Source organism: Trachemys scripta, chromosome 8, assembly GCF_013100865.1.
Source record: "Trachemys scripta elegans isolate TJP31775 chromosome 8, CAS_Tse_1.0, whole genome shotgun sequence".
Taxonomy (NCBI): domain Eukaryota; kingdom Metazoa; phylum Chordata; order Testudines; family Emydidae; genus Trachemys; species Trachemys scripta.
The window spans coordinates 96,878,989-96,901,995 of record NC_048305.1 but is presented as its reverse complement, the minus strand read 5'-3'; the positions used below and the strand labels follow the sequence as shown (position 1 = coordinate 96,901,995).

At 41.6% G+C, this 23,007-nt stretch overlaps 1 protein-coding gene and 1 long non-coding RNA gene across 5 annotated transcripts in view; one reads left to right on the top strand and one right to left on the bottom strand.

Annotated features, from left to right (window-relative positions):
* Positions 1-18,631, bottom strand: part of NDC1 (NDC1 transmembrane nucleoporin) — a 31,597-nt gene extending 12,966 nt beyond the window's left edge. Inside the window, exons 1-9 of one of the 4 annotated variants that reach the window (XM_034779465.1) lie at positions 18,486-18,631; positions 16,993-17,113; positions 10,636-10,737; positions 9,734-9,908; positions 8,398-8,536; positions 6,813-6,921; positions 6,080-6,131; positions 5,554-5,686; positions 2,455-2,547 (exon numbers count right to left, since the gene is read on the bottom strand). In XM_034779465.1, the coding sequence (XP_034635356.1) occupies positions 2,455-2,547; positions 5,554-5,686; positions 6,080-6,131; positions 6,813-6,921; positions 8,398-8,536; positions 9,734-9,908; positions 10,636-10,737; positions 16,993-17,113; positions 18,486-18,536 (975 nt within the window). In that variant the 5' untranslated portion in view covers positions 18,537-18,631. Of the gene's footprint in view, positions 1-2,454; positions 2,548-5,553; positions 5,687-6,079; positions 6,132-6,812; positions 6,922-8,397; positions 8,537-9,733; positions 9,909-10,635; positions 10,738-16,992; positions 17,114-17,736; positions 17,802-18,136; positions 18,170-18,485 lie in introns of those variants that run through there. The other 3 variants (XM_034779464.1, XM_034779466.1, XM_034779467.1) reach the window with 3 other exon arrangements.
* The window catches only part of LOC117881781, a 31,233-nt gene extending 11,685 nt beyond the window's left edge, over positions 1-19,548 (top strand). The window contains exons 2-3 of the long non-coding RNA XR_004646861.1: positions 16,083-16,187; positions 18,969-19,548. This is a non-coding gene — a long non-coding RNA (uncharacterized LOC117881781). The remainder of the gene's footprint in view (positions 1-16,082; positions 16,188-18,968) is intronic.
* The last annotated feature ends 3,459 nt before the right edge of the window (positions 19,549-23,007 follow it).

The window sequence follows — 23,007 nt, the reverse complement described above, 5'->3', positions numbered from 1 at the left end:
GATAACAAGTTAGTCGCACTATTTAAAAATTCTGTCAGACCTCTAACAGTACTTTTCTGAAAATTTATCAAGGACCAAATAGATGTCCCAAAACATCAATGATACTCAGACCTCAGTGGTTCATGAGCCAAATTAGCAATCAACATTACCCAAAAGGGCCTCAGTAGTGTGAACTCATTGTTTCATTTTCTATAGTACTCTATAGTCATACTATATAAGCATCCCGATTGATTAATAATTATATCACACAGTCTCCTGAGTCTGAGTATTACTGCTGTGATTTCTCAAATCCTGCAGATAAAACAAAATGCAGTTATAAATTACGCTTTTAATAAAGCTGAGATTGTAATGATTCCTGAAATTGTAAACTAGGGTTTGCACATCTTTAATTCTGTTGATGGTTTAATTCTCTTCAGCAAGCCCTTTTCCAAAATGTAATAGAACTGGAAACACTGGGAATTGTAATGCATCTCAGCGGTAGTGTTAGATAAGCTATAAGTCTCTGGAATCATTAACTACAGCACTTGCCTGTGCAAGGAAATATTCTCAGCTAAATCATTTGTAAGACACCAATTTAAGACTTCACACCTCAAAATAAGAGTGTAGCAAGGCGGCAGGCTACCCCACCGCCCCGCTGAGGGCCGAACCTCCCCTAATACCAACGTGGGTGGAGCCACTGGGTATGGCGCCTGCCCCTCCAAGGTCACGGCCCCGACCTGGAAGTATAAAAGCCCACCTGCAGAGCTCAGTGGAGGCCAGGCCAGCGGAGAAAGCAGACGTCCGTGACTGAACACCCGCTTGGGAAACAGCCGCAGGCCGCAACCGGCCTGCTGACTTACTGGGCCGGTCAAGCCTGCCCCGCGCCAGCTACCCTGAGGAGGACTGGCCGAGCCTGCCCCGCGCCAGCTACCCCGAGGAGGAGCCGTGCCTGCCCTTCACTACCTACCCAGAGGAGCCAATGCTAGTGGAGAGCACTGCCGACACTAACATGGCCCAGGTACCATACGAGGGGGAGAGTGGAAGCAGCCCGGGGGCAGCCGACCCCAGTCTGGCTGCTGCACTGCCAGAGCCCATGTCAGTGTGTTGCGGCCAGGATCCCCCCTGCCACCCACTCCTTGGGTGGCAGACTCCCCCCGTTTCCCCTGGCCTAGAGAGGCTGGGTACCTGAGGGACTATTTGCTACAAGGCCTGGGCTGCTGTTTGACTATTTGTTTGCTGCCCCGCCCTGACCTAGGGCCTGGGCTGCTATAAACTCTGACCCAGCCCCTGCTTTAAGGCCTGGGTATTTGCCTGACTGTGTGATTACAGCCCCACCCTGACTGAGGGCTCTTTTCTGACTGTAGCGAGGCGGTGGGCTACCCCACAGCCCCGCTGAGGGCCGAACCGCAGCCCAAAACTACTACAAAGAGCGACATTTAGTAAACTGGTTCAAGTACTACATTTGTCACTTTAGAACACAAAGTTCTACATTTATCATTGTCAAATTCAGTTTGTGAATAATGTTAATTTTTGTGTTGTCTTAAAATATATATTTTTACAGAGGACAGAAACCCAAGGAAATTTTGGGTCTTGAAGATAGGGAACAGAAGGACAAACAATAGGAGAGATGCAGCAGCATCAGAAATGTTGAGTGCACAAATATGTGCATCTATTTAGTCTAGTACATATAATTCTAAGCAGTGTCTATTCACCTGACAAAGATACAAGCTTGAAAAACAGTTAACACAAAGTGAATGGAATTTCATATATGCTCTGTTTTAACAGAAGTGTACAGTAGTGTACAAACAATTGACTAAGTGATATAAAATACCAGAAACTGCTTCTTTCTACCTAAATTAATCTTTTCAGTTTAAACACTGATCTCATACAGCAAACAAACATAAGGTATCACTATGACAGTTAGACAGAAGTTTAAGTACTGCACAATGTTTCTGACTGTTCTGAATTAGGCTGATTTTTTAAGGAACATTTGCTGCAGTCAAAGCTATTATACGCGAGTCTCCCATTATCTGCAGTCAGGGAGTCTTAGGGCAATATAATTTTGTAATATAGACATACCCTAAGTTATGTCGATATACAGCCACTGCAGTAATTCAATCACTTTTATGTGTCCACACGACGCTTGTTGCGTCGGTAGTGCGCATCTTCACAAGGAGCGTGTGCACTGATTGAACTGTCAGTGTGGGGCATTGTGGAATGGCTTCTGAAAGCTAGCAACAGTCGATGTAAGCAATACAATGTTTACGCTGACACTGCGTCGACCTAAGCACTATGCCTCTCGTGGAGGTGGAGTTAAGTTGGCGTGGTGGGTGAGTTACATCAGCAGGAGCGACATTTTAGTGTAGATACTTACAGAGTTAGGTCAATGCAAGGCCGCTTAAGTCAACCTAACTCTGTAGCATAGACCAGGGCTTAGTGAATACACATGTAATATCAACGTGGCAGTTCAGATACCTTTATAATAAGGGGAGGGTTGCTGTTTAAGATTTTAGGCAGGCATTGGTCTGTTTCTTCAGCGAAAGTTGGTTGAACAGGAAAATGATGTGCCTGAAATTAGAGAAAATAACTAAATTTGTTCATCACTAGCTATATTATGCAGAACAAACATCGAAACAAACCATTAATGAGAGACCACAGTCAAGTTAATTTGTCACTTGCCAACCTGACAAGGTACAAAAATATATACCCAAAAGCTTCGACATCCTGTTAAACGAGCCAGTGGTTTTTAATGCAGTAGCACAAATGGACTTCTAGATCTACTTTTAAACTCACAAGAACCAGACAAGTCACTCACTTTATTTATCTTTAAGCTAGAGTCCCTCACTTTATCTTAATACCCTCCAAGTAACCCTTGTGGTTAAACGTTAGGAACACCATGCCATATTTTACTATGTCTTACGAAAAAGCCATAGACCTAACATGAAGTGATGCACATCCCATTACCAGAAGGGCATATCAACCTAAACTGTATCTGTCAAATAGCAAGCTCAAAGTTAGACATAGTTAGCTGTGTCCTGAAGGATTCAAGGTCATTAAAAGGGGAATGTCAGATTTAACATTTCTATATCTGTATTAATAACTCCTTATTTAAAACAAAGAATTTTAACCTAATCTAATGTAGTTGTCATTCTAATGCCAAAAATATGGAAGTATAAAATGTGAGCTTTCTGATTCTCATGCTACAACATTTACGACTGCAAATATAGAAGGGAAATGTTTAAATCCCAACAAAAAGCTGATTTAATTTAATTACAAGTATCCATCAATGTACTTCTAGTCACATTACATTTAGTTAAAATGATATGATGTACAGTTTGGGTATAGACTCCCTAGCAGTTTCAGATTTAAAGCAGAATGTTCTTGAAACTATTTCTTTTCTCCCTCCCCTCCATTTCTAAATAGAAACTTTAAGTTCTATCACATTAAAAAGCCAAACAGCTAATAAAATGACTTCAAGCGGAATAAGAATTGCTCTAGAGACCTATCAGCTTACATCACATTCCACTGTATGTACAGCAACTTTTGGTGAGCTGAACCTAAAAAAAACAACCCACCACGTCACCTTTTATGGGTAAACAAACTTTCTGTGAGCTCTTCTGCTGAATAGCCAAAAAACATTTTATAAAGGAAACTTCAAGGTCTAGAGGCATGTTTTGATGCCTTTAGTAAACTGGACACTTCCTTCTGAAAGTTCTGATTTGAAAATTAGGGTTGACTTAAAACAATAGAGAAACTAAACATGCCAGTTTTAGACTCGCATCAGGGCAGCAATAAAGCATTATGTGGAATTCTTAAGGATTCTAAAATTTTCCTATGCGCCTTTTAATTATTCTAAAATTATACTAAAAGCTGAAGTAATCATATCCATGGCTTTCCTGAAGGACTCGAGAGGGAGGACTTCTATAAACCCATTTGAATCTTTGTATTTCATTAATCAACTTTAATCCTCTCATTTGAGTCTCTGAAGTTGTGTGTATTAAAATAAACTGCTCTGGCTTGCAACTTTTGTCATGCATGCCTTACTGGTATTACCCTGGCACCGACTTCTGATCACAGAAAAGTTACTTATACACCTCTACCCCAATAGAACGCGATCAGATACAACATGAATTCAGATATAACGCAGTAAAGCGGTGCTCGGGGGGGGGGGGGGGCTGCGCATTCTGACAGATCAAAGCAAGTTCGATATAACGCGGTTTCACCTATAACGCAGTAAGATTTTTTGGCTCCCAATGACAGCGTTATATTGGGGTAGAGGTATTTTGAAAAATAAAGGACCGAATTCTCCCTGTCTTCTCAAAGTAAAGGGGAGTATATATCTCCTCTGATATTGCTAAAACTTCCTGCCCATGTTTGTAGAAAAACTTCTTTGCATTCTGAATTTGTTTGTAGGTCAGTATTTCCCAAACTTTTGGAAACCACACTACCATTCAGGAACATGAAACCAACTGCAACATATTTCAACTCTGCCATAAGCCACCCATATTTTACATTTTCATAATAAGACACCTCCTGTCTTGTCTTACATGATTTTATGACTAGTAAAATGATTAATGTAGACATTTAATCATTAGCATTTGAGCTAGCACCCATTGAAATAGGGCAGTTCAAACCTCAAAGCTATTGTTCCAGACTCTCTGAAAATTCAGGTAGCCATCACTGCATCAGTTATAGTTTAGTCACATTTTGAAGGTTTTCTCCATCTTCATAACAGCTAGAGACTCTGAATGAAAGCTGACACTCTGAAGAACAACTGAGATGTCTGCCCCATATTTTAAGAAAACTTTGCTTTAGGTTTTAAAACCTCAGCCCTTTTTTTCTGCTAAGCTGTAGCTCAAAGTCTATGAAAAAAATAACATCCTGTTATGGGGGTGGAGGGGGTTATCCTCTACTGTTTTACAAAATAGTATATAAACTAGACAATAAGACTCCAATTCTTTACCACTGTTTCTTTTATTGAATCATGGTCTCAGCTTTAAATACATTAAGTCATATTAAAATAAATCTTTTAGCCATATTAATTTGAAGCTTAACAATTACGTAAAAAAGGAGGAAAAAATATATTAATTCCCAAGATGCTTTGAAGCGTCTTTCAATAGCTCAGCCTGTATTCTGTTAAACCAAAATTGGTTGCATTACAGTGTTATGTACTTTGGGGGTTTTGTTTGAAGTTTCTAAGAAGGTACAGTTCACTAAACATTGGCTGAGCACATGATGCTCTCTCATTTCAAGTTGAGCTACTGCAATAAAAAAAAAAACAGCTAAAATGCAACAGATATTCTCCAAATATTAGTTTTTCCATTTAAACTGTAGTTGTCTATAGATGTCACAACCTTGCTATGGTATTGGAAAGGGGAAGGAAAATGATTCAAACAATCAAAAAAGGGATGGGAGATATCCATTAGCTAGTCTCTGCATTAAAGCGTGGTCCCCACTATGTAATGTTTGAGAACCACTGGTTTAAATTATTCATTAGTGAATATTGCTTTTGAACATAAGCATTTTTCCCACAACACTGATGTCATCCCCCTATAGCAGTCACCCAATACTAACCTCTGTAGCATAGATTTTGAAGAGTAACCATGCAATGTGCCAAGTAATCAGAAGAAATATACCACATAACCAGGTATGGTAGAGCAAGGATAGATCCAGAAGACCAGTAAGTGTGTCAAGAGGATGAAGTTTACTGAGGGTAAAAGGAAAAAAAAAAAAGTTATATACATATACACACACACACCCATTTAGTATTGGAAAATGCTTATAATTGACTTCTGCAACACACACAATTTATGGATTAAAGCTTACTATGAGAAATGTAGTTACTTGGACAAATGTTTTTTATCAAAAACCCATTTAGTTTTTACTTCTCAGCACTGATGGTTCTGTAAGATCCGAAACTGTTCAGTCAACTAAGAGTGATGTTAAGCTCCCAATATTTGCCATTTTAAACAAGGAATAGTCATAAGTAAAGAGATACTACGAAGATTGGGAAAAGGAAAATATATACGGAATACATGTATGATGTGAGGGAAAATATTCCCTTCTTATATTCTAAAAGGCAGTCATTTGTACTACTTACCTATCTGTATTAAGGTCCATTGTGGTACTTATCCATGCTCTTGGAATGTAACCTAGGTAGTAACAAACAGAATGACATGTAAAATAGATCTCTAAAACTATGAAGTGTATACAAAAAGGCTAGTAAGAACTTTCATGTCAGAATGATGGTCGATTACACACAGACAAATGAAGAATTGCAACATGTGTATAGTGGAAAAAGGGGCTATTTTTCAGAGACTGACTACAGAAAGAATGGATGTCTTTTAGGATTAAAGCCCCTGACTATGAATCAGGAGATGTGGATTCTACTTCTAGGTCTACTAATGGTTTATCTAGGGGTCTTATCCAAGTTACTTCTGTTATTTTGTTTCACACACCTGCAGAACAGGGCTAACGCACATCTACATCACAGGGCTGTTATAAAGATAAATGTCAGTACAACATTTTGGAATCCTCAGTGGTGATCTAGAATACTCTGCATTTCTAAAGTCCCATCATTACCTATAGAATATAAATATGGCAAGTGGAAGAGGAATACTTCAATATCCTTTAGGCTTAGAATACAAAATTGCCAGTAAGCCATTCACCTACACTTTATTATAATGGTGAAAAATGCTTATTTTACTTACCTAATAAAAAACCTATGCACCCTGGACAAGTTATTTGTAGGGCTGAATAATAAATATTAATAGATTGGTTAAATAATTCTCTTAGTATATATGGACAAGAAAAAAAAATGTCAGAACTCTTACCAAAAAAATAATATGCAACACAGACGTTTCTAACCAAGTACAGTGATTCCACACAACTACGTTTAACCAGCAGAGGCAAAGATCTTCTGAAACGTAAGTACTTGTATTGCTAAAAAAAGAAAGATTAGTTGAAGCATTCTGCATTCAAAAGAAATCAAGTATGATAAAGTCCTCAAACAAATGCAGTCAACCTGAAGTCTAGTCAATTTTTAAAAAGATTAATTAGAAGTAGTTTCAAGTGTTACCCCTACACCCGAGTCCCCCAGCTGTAGTTTCTGCAATTGAAACCAGTAAGAAAATGTGATTTACAGTCTCTCCCCGTTGCTGTGTGAAAAAACCCACTAGTAGAGAGAATTGAGCACACAGAAGAAACAGGGAAATTGACTATATATAATTTGCTATCAAATGCACAAAGTAAACTGCAAATAGAGGAAAGTACGTTTCTTCTCTATTCTCTTAATTAGAACCTCAGGTGTGTTCCATACTGAAAAGCAGATAAAAATTCAGACAGCAGTATGATTTTTAAGTTTGACAATCCTACAAAACCATGAAATAGAGGTAGATACTCAAACCTTCTTGTACATAATCATATTACATATTTCCTTTGAAAACTGAAAAACATCTCACTAATAAAATGTATGCAAGAAATTAGACAAGATTTACCTTCTCACTTAGTTAATCAGTCTCAGAAAAGGAGAGTTGCCAATATGAAACTGCAAGCATCTAAAACTATATCAGATTTTATTTTAGGAAGCACGTGTAAGTTTACTGACAAACTAAACGGATATAAGCCAGGTTTAAACTAAATTAAGAGTGTCAACACAATGTTGTGCACTGGTTTAACTAAATCTGTTTAAGACACCTTCAGTTAAATCAGTACATTTCTGTGTTTAGACCAGGCGTTGGTCTAGAAATCAACTGGGATCCATTGCTGCTCCTGGATTCTGAGTTATAGCAGTAGCAAGAGTCTACCTCTTCAGGTACCCTTCAAAATCACCCAGTAGCTTCAGCTAGTGCAGAATACAGCAGCCCACAAGCACTATACACATGTAATGGTAGCGATTGATGCTGGCTTTTTGCTTCAGAGAATGATTCAAGCTGCTATGATTTATGCTTGAATTAGTTTAGTAACTTGTTCACTGAAAGCTTGTTTTCCCCCCCACATCATGAGGCTTAGAACATGCTAGACCACTCCTGCTGCAAGTTCCTGGAGTTAAACTCAATGGCAGGGCGTTCTCACATCTGGAATTCACTACAAACAGTGGTCCACCTGAGCCAGAATTTACCATGCTTCAGGGCTGTGTAAATTTTACTTGGTAGTAACATTAAGAGATTTTTGGTTTATTTTAACATTAGGATTTTATGGGATCAGGAGAGGGACCTTTGCTAGGATTTAAGCCGAAAGCCTTGTTTGTTAATTTTATAATCGATTGGTTTAATAAAATAATGCAAGTGCTTGGCCACTGGCACCCACATACATTTTGGTACTAGAAGCAGACCAAAAAAGGAAAAGAAAAAAAAAGTTTACCCTTTGTCATTTGAACTGATTAGATATTTATCTTTACAAAGATTTTTAGCCTCTTACCTGTATGATTGGAAATGGCAAATAGTTCATATTGTTAACAAGGTACAAGAGACTATAATTGTAGCCCATGAAAGCTCCAGACAGCAGGAGGAAGAGGTGATACTCATTTAGGCACATGTGTTGAACAGCACCATCTAAGCTAAAGTAAAGAAATGGTTTATTTATAACATAATACTGTAAATTACTATTCTAGACTTCAGTTTAGCTTCTAACTTTAGTTAAGCAGAGCTTTGATTTTATTCATCTGATTGGCGTAAATGAAAAATATTCCCAAATATCAGTGAGGGATGTATACCAGAGCAAGTTTTATCTGAGCTGTTAGTCCTATTACCTGTTCTTCCTACTTATACATCATGGGGTGGGGGGACCAAGATCTATTGAAGATGCCATTTAGAACGGGAGACAGGGTCTTAGGTCATTTTACAGCTGAAGGGTCATTTGACCTTTTCAGCACTGAATCTGCAGCAAGGGAGATTTAGGTTAGATCACTGATACTCAGACTGAGCCACAAGCAGCTCCTTATGTGTCTCCTGCGGCTCTTTGCAACACATCATATTAAAAACACTGATTTAATAATTAACCAAATTTATTAACCAATCAGGATGCTTTTACTATGTTATTAACCAATTGTCACTGATAAAAAAATTAGTCATTTTGCTGTGAATTTTTTTTATATACATACACACACACACTAAATATTTCCCATGCTGTTTAAATATGAATATACAGTACCATTGCAAATGAAACAATGAATTCACACTACTTTGTCTCTTGTGTAATGCTGATTGTTAATTTGGCACCTGGACCACAGAGGTCTGAGTAGCACTGGATTAGATATTACAAAAATCTTTTTAAGTGTAAGGGTAGTTAAGCACTGGACGAGAATACCAATGAAGGTTGTGGACTCCCCCTCACTGGCGGTTTTTAAGAACCAGTTAGACAAGCCACATCAGGAAACGTCTAGGTATTCTTGGTCCAGCCTCAGCATAGGGGGCTGGCAAGAAGATAGAGATCCCTTCTATTCCTACATTTCTATGATTCTATAGTTCGTTTCCGTTAAATAATCTTAGTAACTTAGATGGTCAGGGCTTCTGGTGAAACTTTAAAAAAAATCCACAGCAATGTTTGTAAACTAATCATTTGTCATTCTTCACTGAAGTACTCTTCTCCTTCCAGTACTCAAACTAAAGCAAGTTTAAGGACACACACAATTGCTCATCTTTTGCTAGAAGTTAAAGGGTTATTTCCTCTAGGAAGAGTCCATCAGTGAACTCATTTTAGTACAAAACTGTACTACTTGGGCAATACTTGGTTCCATTATTAACAAAAAAGTCACCTTTCTGAAACTGTGCAGGGTAGAGCAAGGAACTGGAACTTCCCCTTAGTCATAACTGCAGCACACCATGCCACCAGCATTCCCATTATAGCATGAACAACTGAATGGATAACTTGCCGTGGGTGAATAATCTTTCCTAACAGTGCTAATCGAGAGCAGGGAATAGAAGGCACAACTGCAAATAAAAAAAAACAAACAAACATGGATTATCATCTACTGCTAAATGAAACACAAGCTATGTGAGTTTTATTTGCATAGGATACCTTTGACACCACAGAACACTTTAGTTATAATCAACCATAAGCTGATATAAATAGATAAAGTAACTCAGCGGCACAGAGGAGAGTTTCAGGAGTATGAAGTAGCACAAGGATAACAGATCCCCTTCCTACTCCAAAGTGCAGTCACATTAGTGGGGCAGAGTGAAATGGCTGGTGAATACATGGAAATATATAGCACTGGAACAAGCTTGTACAAAATTTTGGATTGGACAAGGAGCCTGTTCAGGGGACACTACTCTGCTAGTGCATTCACCTCTGGTGATCTGACTCAAAATGCAGGTGGATTGTTGAGGCTACATACAGAATCCAATTTTTATGGAAGAATCAGAAATTAAAATGGTTATTTTAAAGAGGACCAGGGTTTGGTTTTTTGTTGTTGTTTTTTTTTAAATTCAGTGTTTCTGACCAGGGCAAGTCAATTTGACTATTATGAAGTCCCTTTAACACTGCAGCCACCATTAGATACCTAATTAAAATAAACTTTAAGGCATTCTACTTTCAATCAATACATACAACACTGTATAAAGCGAATACATACAGTATAAAAACACATCCTTCAAGACAGTCCTTTCATTTAGCTAAAGGTCAAATATCTTGTTGACAGCAACTTTCATAACCCACCTGCATAAAATTCAACATTGAAGATGCTTATTATCAGTATCACCACTGACATAAGAAGGATACAAAAGATGACATAGGAAGTATACCAATCGTTGAATGAATCTAAAATGAAAGAGAATACATTGTTCATAAGGTGCAATAGTACTATATAAAGCTATGATACTAGCAAATGTTTAATATTAAGCATCTAGGTCAGGGCGGGCAAACTTTTTGGCCTGAGGGCTGCATTGGGTTTCAGAAATTGTATGAGGGCCAGTTAGAGGAGGAGGGGGTCGTGCCCCCCCATAATTCCTGACAGCCCCTCTGGGACCCCTGCCCCATCCACACACCCCAGCTCCCTGTCCCCTGACTGCCCCATCCAACCCCTCCGCTCATTCCTAACAGCCCCCCCCCCCGGGACTCTTGCCCCATCCAACCACCTCTTCTCCCTATCCCCTGACTGCCCCCAAAACCCCTCCTGCGCCATCCAACCCCCCCTCCTTCCTGACTGCCGCCACCCCCCCAGGACTCCTGCCCCCATTCAACACCCTGTTCCCCCCCCCCGACCCTTATCCACAGACCTGCCCACCACCCCAAACTCCCCTGCCCTCTATCCAACTCCCCCTGCTCCCTGCCCCCTTACTGCGCTGCCTGGTGGCTGGCGGTGCTGCTGGAGCCGGGCCACACCGCCACCGCGCAGCACAGAGCATCTGGTCAGGCCGGACTCTGCAGCTGCACTGCCCCAGGAGCTCACAGCCCCACTACACAGAGCATTGCGAGCGAGCTGAGGCTGCAGGGGAAGGGGGACAGCATGGGAGGGGCCAGAGGCTAGCTTCCCGGGCCAGGAGCTCGGGGGCCAGGCAGGACGGTCCCGTGGGCCGGATGTGGCCTGCATGTGGCCCGTGGGCCATAGTTTGCCCACCTCTGATCTAGATACACAATGCATAATCACAATCAATAGGTTCTTATTTCATTGAGAAGGTAGTATTTTGTAACGTGCAGCTGCACAGTGGTTCTGGATAAACAATCATACTTCAATGGAGCATGTTGTGCATCTTAGTAATTGGATTTGTCATTTATGAAAATACAGAATGTTACCATTTAATTTGGACACGTGCATTTATTTCTAATATAGTTGAAGTAATTCAACAATAGCACCCATACCTAGACAAACCTGACCATGAAAATGAAGGCCTGGTTTATACCACAAAGTTAGGTCGATGTAAGCCGCCTCGCATCGATCTAGTTGCACACGTGTCTACACTTAAATCCATCTCCCACCAATGTAAGTGCAGACATAATACCAGCCCCGAGTGGTGCTGAGGCGTGGTCAATGTACTGGGTTCGAGACACCATCAGCGTACACACTGCATTACCTGTTGACCCTAACAATCCTCCAGCAGCAGTCCCACAATGCCTGACCGATCACTCCAGCCACAATTGTGAATTCCACTGCCCACGAGTCACCTAGACTGAAAGCTCCCCCAGCCCTCCCTTTAAAAAATGCCTTTCCCCTGGTTGTTCAGCTTGGTGAGCACACCTCTATCTGCTCGCCGTTGTTGTGCACGAATGCCCAGCTAATCATGCCGGCTACGCATTCCAGACATGCTCTGACCTGGAGTAGACAGCAGACATTTGATCTCCTGGGCCTGAGGGGCGAAGAGGATGTGTAGGCACAGCTCTGAACCAGCTGTAGAAACGTCAACATCTACAAGCAGATTGCTTGGGGGAGGCAGGCAAAGGGGTAAGACAAAGACCAGCAACAGTGCCTTGTAAAAGCCAAGAAACTGGAGCAGGCACACCAGAATGCCAGGGAGGCCAACAATTGAGCCGGTGTGGAGCTACGGACCTGCTGCTTTTACAAAGAGCTGCATGCCATCATTGGCAGAGATTCCCCCACCAACCTGAACATCACCATGGATACCTCTAAGGCGCCAGAGTCCCAGGCCCCTACCACGAACAGAGAGGAGGTGGTGGATGAGGAATACAAGAGACAGGTGACCAGGCAGGTCCAGCTGTGTCATGAGTCAGGACCTGTTTTTGACTCCACGGCAGTCCAACCAGTCCCTGCAGTTGAGCACAGGCATGCCTAAAGCAGGGGAAGGAACCTCAGATAAGCATGTAATAAAGTTTCCAATTACATGATGGCCTCCCCAACTTAGCAGGACATAGCTACTGACTTTTCATTAATTCAGTGATTTTCAAACTGTGGTCTGTGGACCCTTGGGGTTAGACTATGTCTAAGATTTCCACAGGGGTCCACACTTTCATTTTAAATTTTTTTAAGGGTCCACAAGTGAAAAAAAGGTTGAAAACCATTGCATTAATTTACCTATACTACAAAAGGTAGTGGTACAACAGAGATGTAGAGTTGATAACTGCTTCCCATTCCCCTGAATCTGCTGAGAGCTCTCAATGAAACTTGCATGGAGGTATTCTGCAGTCCTCTCCTGAAGGTTTCTAGGGTTCGCAGTCTTATTTCTTCTTCTGTGGTAGAACGCTTTCCCATGCCATTTGGTGAGGACTTCAGCAAGAATCATTGCCATAAACAGGCTAGCAGCATACGGGCCTGGGACGCTTCAGGACGCCAACAGCAACTGTGTTTCTCTGCCTTTGTTACCCTTAGGACTGAGATATCAGCTAAAACAACCACCACCACCTGTGGAAAATGGTGCCAGTGCCCTGTACTCAGTTTCAGGCAACTGAGCAATTCCCTCCTTATTTCCCTCACCCCTGGCAGGTCATACTCACCATGGCTGGTGCCGTGAACAAGCACTCCAAAGAAAGAGTGCCAATAAGCACGGTTACTTAAACACCTAGGGAATCAGAAGAAGGGGGGGGAATTCTGAATCCTACGTTTCGTTTTCCATTCCTACCTTACGGACAATGGTACCTCTATGTATTTTACTTGGTGATGCAGCTGCTGAGGCCTTGAGAGGTACAGTCTCCACACCACTGGAATGACTAACCCAGTGGGAGGACATGTTCTGCAAGATCCTGCAAGCCAGTGCTGCACCAGACCTTGAACAGAGGGCCTAGAGGGTGAACATTGCAGACAGTATGGAGAAGGAAAGGGCAGACAAGAGGAAGGCGCAGGAAAAGGAGAGGGAGCTGCACCGGGACATAATGCAGCTTCTTCATTAGCCAGTGCAAATGCTGCTGACTCTTTTGGACTTCCAAGTTTAACGATCCCAGGCTCAACTGCCATTGCAGTCAGTGGAGAATTGCAGCACAGCACCTCCCCACACACACCCCATTCCACATGGCCTCAAGGGCTGCATGCCTACCCCTCCACTCCACACTGGGGGAAACATGGACAACCACAGCTTCATATACACTGACCTGGGAGAGCCATGGTTGATTTATGTATAGCTACAATTGACAGTGTTCCCTGCTCTTATTTATTTATTGAAATTCTAAATTATTTTAAGTTAAAATGTATTTACTTTTAAATTCTTCAGATTTTTTGTTTGTAGCTGTTTTTGTAACTGAATACAACTCTCTTGTTTTGAAAATTATTCATCTTTATTAGTTCACAACATATGGTGGGTAATGCCTGCTGGCAGTGAAAGTAGTGCTGTTGTATACTCACAACCCATAGGCTCAGTGCCAATCATCATCATAAATCACCTGTCATCATAAAATGTACAGCAAGCACCACAACATTAACAACTGCACTGTCAGTGAGATATGCACATATGTGCAGCAAGCACAAATCCTAACAGATCCCAAAACTGCAGCAACAGGTTGAGCACAGCATACCACATTACAATGGCTGGCTGCTGAAGTGGTCTTTCAAAGCCGCCTTATGCTACATAACTCCTCACTGAGCTCATCTAATAGCCCTTGCGTCTGGCTGTTCAAACAGACAGTCAGTCCACCTCAACCTTCCACCCCTGCAGAAATCTCTTCCCCCTCCCTCCCCCCGCCCTTTGCTTCACAAATATCATGCAGGACACAACAGGCAGCTATAACCACTGGGATACTTTTCATACTGAAATCCAATCTGGTGAGGAAACAACGCCAGCACCCTTTCAATCTACGAAAAGCACATTCAACTCTCATTCTGCATGTGCTGAGCTTGTAGCTGAATCTTTCCTTGGCGCTGTCAAGATGGCCAGTGTATGGCTTCATGAGTCAGGAAGGAAGGGATAGGCTGGATCCTAGGTCTACTGCCATTTCAACATCGCCAATGGTAATCTGCTGGACAGGAAAGAAGGTCCCTGTTTATAGCTCTGTGAACCATCCTGCATTCTTAAAGATACAAGCATTGTGCACCTTCTCTGACCAGCCAACAATGATGTCAGAGAAGCGTCCTTGGTGATCCCTTTCCATTGATGTACTAAAAGCTGAGGTGCTCTGGGGCCAAAATAGGGATGTGTGTACTGTCTATTGCTCCAACAATTCAGGAAGTCCATAGCTACAAAGCCACCCACTATGTCCTCCACAGATGATTAATGGCCCTGTGCACTTGCATGACAATGCCCCCCCACTGTGGATTTTTCTACTCCAAAATTACTTCCCACTGACTGGTAGCAATCCAAAGCATTGCAAATTGACAGTGTGATCATTACTTGCTTCTCCACTATCAGTGCAGTTCTCAGTTTGGTGTCCATGCATTGGATGACGAGGGAGAGCTCAGCACACAGATCCAGGCATGTGGCCTTTTGCATCCAAAAGTTCTACAGCCACTGCTCATCTCCCAAACCTGCATTACAATACAATCCCACCAGTCAGTGCTTATTTCTCGGACCCAGAAGTGGCACTTCACCATCCGCAGCTGCTCAGTGAACGCCAACAACCCCCTTGAATTGGTTCTTGCTATGTCTCAAGGCAAACTGATCACATGGAAATCATCATGCTCCCCGCAGCTCTTCTTGCCACGCTGCAAATACTGGAGGATCATGTAGCCTGTGCTTGCAATGGTCATGACAATAGAGCAGAGCTGTGAAGGCTCCATGCTTCTGTCAGAGATAGCGGACAGCGATAAGTCCCATGCAGGTTCGTAGGAAATTGAAAACCGATGCTAAAATTATCGGCTAGAGATATTAGGGGACAGATAACACTGTATTATAGGAATCTGACCCCATTTCTCCCAGTCACCCTTGTGAGACTTCATTCTGCCTCACCATGCATTGCCAAAACTACCCAAAAGACAGAGCACTGAACAGTGGCTGGTTGTATACTGGGATACCTACCCATACGGCACTGCACTGTGCATGAACACAAGCACTCCTAGTGGGTACATGTAGCACTGACCCAAGGAGTCAAGTACGCACGAACACATGCAATATGCTAACTGTGAAGGGTGTATGCCAAAACTTGTGTTGGCAAAACTTGGTCATGTAGAGAGGCTTATGATATTAGTTATTTGGAAATTACTTTCAGGGTCCCTTTCAGTTCTATGAGATAGGTATATCTCCATATATTTTTTTTTATTTTACTTTGTTTGTTTATTCCTTTTTCAGAAGAGTAAGATAAGATGACACCTCCCTGAAAGGCTGAGTGTCACAACTACCAGGCTTTCCAGTTGGTGTCTATCTTTGGAGACAGTCAACACCACTCCTGTAAACGTATGTTTTCCTTTTGCAATCTATTTAATATGTAGCATATATTTATCTCCTTCCTCAGACACTTTAAAAAAACCCTGAACCTTTGATAAAGATAAGTATCAGCCGTTATCATTTAAACACCAAGTTATATATTGGAAAGCATATTTATATACCAGTTTCCACAAATTTAGAAAGGTCTCAAATGCAGGTAAACCAGTATCCCTAGAGCTCTGATTCTCAAAACTCTGGTTCTACAGTGGTCTATGGAGCACCTCCACATGACTCAAAGAATTAAACACTTTGAAAAACAGACAGTGGAGGGTGATTTATGAGATGAACTTTCACTTACAAAAGATTCCACAGGGCAAAATAGTTAGAAAACAGAGTTCCGTAAGAGTGGTACATTTAAAAATTAAGGACTTGATTCAGTGTTGAAATAAAATGATTCCCAGGCTACACAAGCCCCGCAAAACTCAGTTTTCAGCACAATGCAGTTGCCAATATCGTTATTGTTTATTTAATCAGAGCGTAAGTAGCAAGCGGAAATAGAATGCTTTAACAATTGCACAGAAAGGTAAACATTTCACATGTAGGGAAAAAGAACAGGAGTACTTGTGGCACCTTAGAGACTGACAAATTTATTAGAGCATAAGCTTTTGTGGACTACAGCCCACTTCTTCGGATGCATATCCGTGGGATGTAGTCCACAAAAGCTTATGCTCTAATAAATTTGTTAGTCTCTAAGGTGCCACAAGTACTCCTGTTCTTTTTGCGGATACAGACTAACACGGCTGCTACTCTGAAACATGTAGGGAAGAACACTTACTTGAAATCCATTGTATAGGATGAAACAAGTCAATGCTGCTAATACTTATGAAGACTGCCGTACACAGAGGTAGCAGTAGTACTGACCAGGCAATACTAGCAGCCACTCTCCAACCCAAAACCTAAAAAGACAAAGGAAAACATAGGTAGCAGTACAACACAAACCTTAAATACTGTCTCTGTAAACCAAATACCAGCCAAACTACCACATAACCCAATTAATCAGAAAGGTCAGATACTTGTGCAATATTGTCCACACCAAGCATTCAAAAAGCATGTATCTGGTCCCAATAAACCATGAGATTAACTTAAAATTCATGAGATTTGAGAGATAATAAATTTGGGGGTTTTTTTAGTTGACTTCTGGTTTCTTAACTTTTAAGTGGCAATTGCATCCTGTTTTCAAGCTTTTCCCTGCAACCATGAGAGTTAGAAACATACAGGTTTGTTTTTTTTAAAAAGGAAAACCAAGGATTGATCTATACCTAAAACTTCGGTCAACCTAGCTATGTCACTAAGGGCTGTGAAAACATTTGCGCCCGTGCAATATAATTACATCAAACTAACCCCCTCTGTAGATGCAGATAGGTCAACAGATTAATTCTTCCATCTACTTAGCTACCACCTCTCGTGGGGGTGGACACAGTAAAGGAACAGAAAAATCCCTTCGATTTCTATCACAAATGCCCACATTACAGTAGCATAACTGCAGTGCTGCAGCTGTGCAACTCGTAGCATAACATACCACGAGAGTCTCACATAATCAGTCGACTCCAGCAAGGTTTGTAGTAAAATGGCAAGAACTGGTAACCCTGCTTGTGACTTGCCGCACATGTGAGAGTCCGCATTTGTGGCAAGTGGCAAAAAAGAATAAGAACCCCAAGATTCATTGTTCATGAAGCAGGATCTCTTTTGATTGTCCCGATTATGTCCTGAAGTTAATTCTCAGGCTGGAATTTCCAAGAACCAGAGTTTGGCGCCTATTAGCCACTGAAACGCCATAGGATATAGGGATTTAACGCCATAGGCTATAGGCATGTAATGCCCTTTGGCACACTAGCTCTCAGTGGTTAAGTCATGGTCCAGATCCCCCCCAGGGCTGTCAGTCACTGCGCACCCCCTGTCGGCTGCGGGGCCCGCATTACCCAGCAGGGCTCTGGCATCCCCGACCGGCCCAGACAGGCTGCGGGCACTGCGATGCTTTCGGCTAGACACGCCAGGGGTCCCCGCGGTGCGCAGGGCGGGCTCCACACACCCAGGGCAGGGCACCAGCCCGAGCAGGGGCCCTGACGCGCGGGACCAGGCCAGGCCAGGCCAGGGTCCACCCGGCTCCCACAGCCCCTACCCCGCAGAACAGCCCGGGCCGACCGTCGCTCGGCCTAGGGGACTCACGGCCCCTTCACCCCTCCCTTCCCCCACCGGGGGCAAGGCCTGCGGCGGTTGCCCGACAGCGGGGCCTAGGACCCCCACACTGCCACAGGGCGCGGCCCTCACCTGCCGGAGCAGCGCCTGCTGCTCCCCGCCACCGCCACCGCCTGCCCTCATAGTCCCCGCAGCGTGAGTCCCGCTGCCGCCGCCATTCAAAGCCGCCAGCGTTCAGGCCCCCGCGTCCTCCACCGGGGCTGTTCTCCGCGCTGCCTGTTGGAGCCACCCATCAGGCGCTCTCAGGCCAGCCCCCGCAAGGACCCCACAACCGGAAGTGACGACAGCAAGGGAGCTGAAACTACAGCTTCTGAATCGGGCAACTACCGATCCTGCGCAGTACAGGCACTGCAGGTCCCGGAATTCCCGGCGTGCCTCGCGCCCAGGTGATCCCAACTCCAGTCCCGCTGTGTACCCAGTGTGTGTGTGTATGGTATGTGTGTATACACACACACACCCCTCCCTCTCTCTCTTTACTCACTCCTGCCCCTGGCCCTTACTACGTACTGCTCGTATGGCGAGGCACTTACAGTTGTCCTATGCTCTTTTCCACAGCTAACGGGGAGACAAGAGGCTACGTTATGAAGAGAGTAATGGGATGACCCTAAACAACCAGAGCTGCTTGAAGGCACTGCACTTCTGTGGTTTAAAAAAAAAAAACTTGTGAAGACAGAAGGAAACTGAAAGAGGAACCACGGGGGCCGGCTGTTTAAAAAAACCGCACCTATACAACACTAACACTTCAGTAAAAGTGAAATCTCACCTTCACAAAGCACAGAAACTGACTTATGAACTCCCCTAATGAGATCTCATCCTATAATTGTCACAAACAGTAGGACAATGGCTTCAACATGCCAATTATAGTTAACTGTTATTTAAGCCCCAAGGTAATACCTCTCTCTTGTTAGGCAAGATGGGTTTGACGCTTATGTGTTTCAGATGGACATTAAACTTGATAATATGAACATCTTGTTGCACACATGATGTATTTGTCAAACATCCAGAACAAGGTGTTTAGGACAGATTTTACTCTCAGCCTATCATAAATCTAAAGCAACTTCAGTGAAATCAGTAGAGTTATTCTAAGGAATGGTAGCAGAGCCCAGACTTTAGGACCCAATTCCCTATGTGCACACTTTTCTTAGAAGAAGCAGAGCATTACCAGGAAACATTTTTTTTCCCCTTTACCTTGTTAAAAATCAAAACTAGTAAAGGAAATGGAGGACATCACAACACTTGCAATCAGTATGTTGTTTTTACCAAGATAGAGCAGGGGGGCTTCTTCTAACAAGATTTTTCTGTTGTGAACTGGTGCCTTATTATATTAACATTTAATGTACATTACACACCTATTGCTTTTTCTAACACACATCAACTTGCATTTTTGTGGTCTAATACATAAGTAGAGCCTTTTTCTGTTCAAGTGTGCACCAAACAACAGTATAAAGGAGAAAGGAACACTTAAGGCCAAGGCCCCATATGGCCCATCGTACATCTAACCAGAGATTATGGGCAAGGCATTTTTTTAAAATTTAAAGAGAAAAATCTGAACAATTCTGCACCTATTACTTTTGAATGATTTTATGAAAGTCCATTTTTTCCTGTGTACTTAATGGCTAATTCCAGTGCACATGTGCATGAGGAAAGCTACTATCATTCTAGCAGTAGCTTACACGTAAAATACTGCAAATTTAAATCCAACAGCATTTAAGTTAAAGTTGTGAGTGTATCCGTTTACTGATTAGAAGAGGAAGTGTTTAGACTGCAGTATGTGAATTATACAAAGAGTGGTGCAATTTATCTAGAACAATACTTAGCCAACTTTAATATTAATCCTTCCTCGGACCACCTGCCTCATTTTATAAATGGGGAAAACAAAACAAAGACACAGACATTCTTGTAATGTGTATATATAGGAATAAGAAATCTTCCTTTGTCAAAGCCACACTGACAGGAGGTGATGTTAGAACACAGAGGTTCTTATCTCCTTAATGGGTCCTTAGTCAATTAACCCATACCGTTGCTGACAAAACATAATAAACCTACCATACATACAGGATTATTAGATTTTAAATAAGGCTGTCCAGCAATTAAAAAAACTTATCATGACTAATCACACTGTTAAACAATAATAGAATACTATTTATTTAAATATTTTTGGATGTTTTCTACATTTTCAAATATATTGATTTCAATTACAACACAAAATACAAAGTGTACACTGTTCACTTTATATTGATTTTTGATTACAAATATATGCACTGTAAAAAAAAATAGTATTTTTCAATTCACCTAATACAAGTACTGTAGTGCAATCTCTTTATCGTGAAAGTTGAACTTACAAATGTAGAATTATTCAAAAATAAAATAATGTAAAACTTTAGAGCCTACATGTCCACTCAGTCCTACTTCAGCCAATCACTCAAACAAACAAGTTTGGTTACAATTTGCAAGAGATAATGCTGCCCGCTTCCTGTTTACAATGTCACCTGAAAGCGAGAACAGGCATTCGCATGGCACTGTGGTAGCCAGCCTTGAAAGATATTTACATGCCAGATGCACTAAAGATTCATGTGTCCCTTCATGCTTCAACCACCATTCCAGGGGACGTGCGTCCATGCTGACAGGTTCTGCTCGATAACGATCCAAAGCAGAGCGGACCGACATGTTCGTTTTCATCATCTGAGTCAGATGCCACCAGCAGAAAGTTGATTTTATTTTTTGGTGGTTTGGGTTCTGTAATTTCCGCATCGGAGTGTTACTCTTTTAAGACTTCTGAAAGCACATTCCACACCTCTTCCCTCTCAGATTTTGCACAGCACTTCAGATTCTTAAACCTTGAGGGGAGTGCTTTAACTATTTTTAGAAATCTCACATCGGTACCTTCTTTGCATTTTGTCAAATCTGCTATGAAAGTGTTCTTAAAATGAACATGTGCTGGGTCATCATCCGAGACTGCCATAACATGAAATATATGGCAGAATGTGGGTAAAACAGAATAGAAGATATACAATTCTCCCTCAAGGAGTTCAGTCACAAATTTAATTAAAGCCTTTTTTTTTTTTTTTTTTAAACAAGCATCATCAGCATGGACGCATGTCCTCTGGAATGGTGGCCGAAGCATGATGGGGCATACAAATGTTTAGCAGATCTGGCACGTAAATATCTTGCAACGCCAGCTACAAAAGTGCCATGCAAATGCCTATTCTCACTTTCAGGTGACATTGTAAATAAGAAGCAGGCAGCAGTATCACCTGTAAATGTAAACAAACTTGTTTGTCTTAGTGAGTGGTTGAACAAGTGGGACTAAGTGGACTTGCAGGCTCTAAAGTTTTACATTGTTTTGTTTTTGAGTTCAGTGATGTTAAAAAAAAAAATCTACATTTGGAAGTTACACTTTCACAATAAAGAGACTGCACCACAGCACTTGTATGAGGTGAATTGAAAAATAATATTTTTTATCATTTTTACAGTGCAAATATTTGTAATAAATAATATAAAGTGAGCACTGTACACTTTGTATGCTCTGTTGAAACAAATCAATATTTGAAAGTGTAGAAAAACATCCAAAAACATTTAAATAAATGGTATTCTAGTATTGTTTAAGTGCAATTATTTTTTTTAATTGCAATTAATTTTTTTGAGTTAATCATGTGAGTTATCTGCGATTAATCGACAGCCCTAATTTTAAATAACCTCTGGAGTTTGTTATAAGTGGAGCTGGTAGCATCACCTATAGTCAAGGTTGCCTGCCGATATCCATTTGTGTGTGTTGGCAGTTGCTTATAACAGAGTTGAGTGAATAATGGATTTTTCAGGGTGGTAGCTGAACTGAAAAAAAAGTTTCAATCTGAAGCTGAGTTTTCATTTTTTTTCCCCCCTCAGCAACAACGGAAAATTTCATTCAGATTAACTTGAATTGACATTTTGGAAAGAAATGTCACTTCTACTCAACTTTTAAAAAGTTTCTCCATCCTCCCCCTCTTTTTTTTTTTTTAAATTCAGCCAAAAATAATTGCTGAATTCACAAATAAATTTGATTGCCCAGAAACTACAGTTTTCGGCACAGTCACTATTTGCTGAACAAATCCGAGCTAGCTCTAGCCTATAACTTTGCCAAACTGTTTAGACTCAAGTTTCTCATGCTGAGGATGTAGGCCCCCTCCCCTTTAAGTTTAAACACTTTAATGCCTTGGAGCAGGTACATGAAATTTGGCAGGGTGGTCATGCTGGTGCCAGAAATATGCTTTTTGCAGTCCCTGTGAAAGTCCCCACATTTGGCCAACCTGTAAGCCTTCAAAAATCTGAGTCCCTAACCTGAGTTACCTGGTTCCAGATTTACTGAAGTGCTGAATGCTCATAATTGCAACTGAAGTCAAGAACTGTTTTGAACATATGAACTGCTATAAAAATAAAGTATTCAGGAAAAAAAAATAGAGCTTAGGTGTTTTAAATTAGGAACCTGAAGATAGGACACACTTGACAATTCTGGCTCATCTCTGCATCTGTAAAATAGGGACAATATTACCACTTAATCTCACAGAGGCATACAAGGCATTCCGTGGTATGTCTCTACTTCAGTCTGGAGGTATAA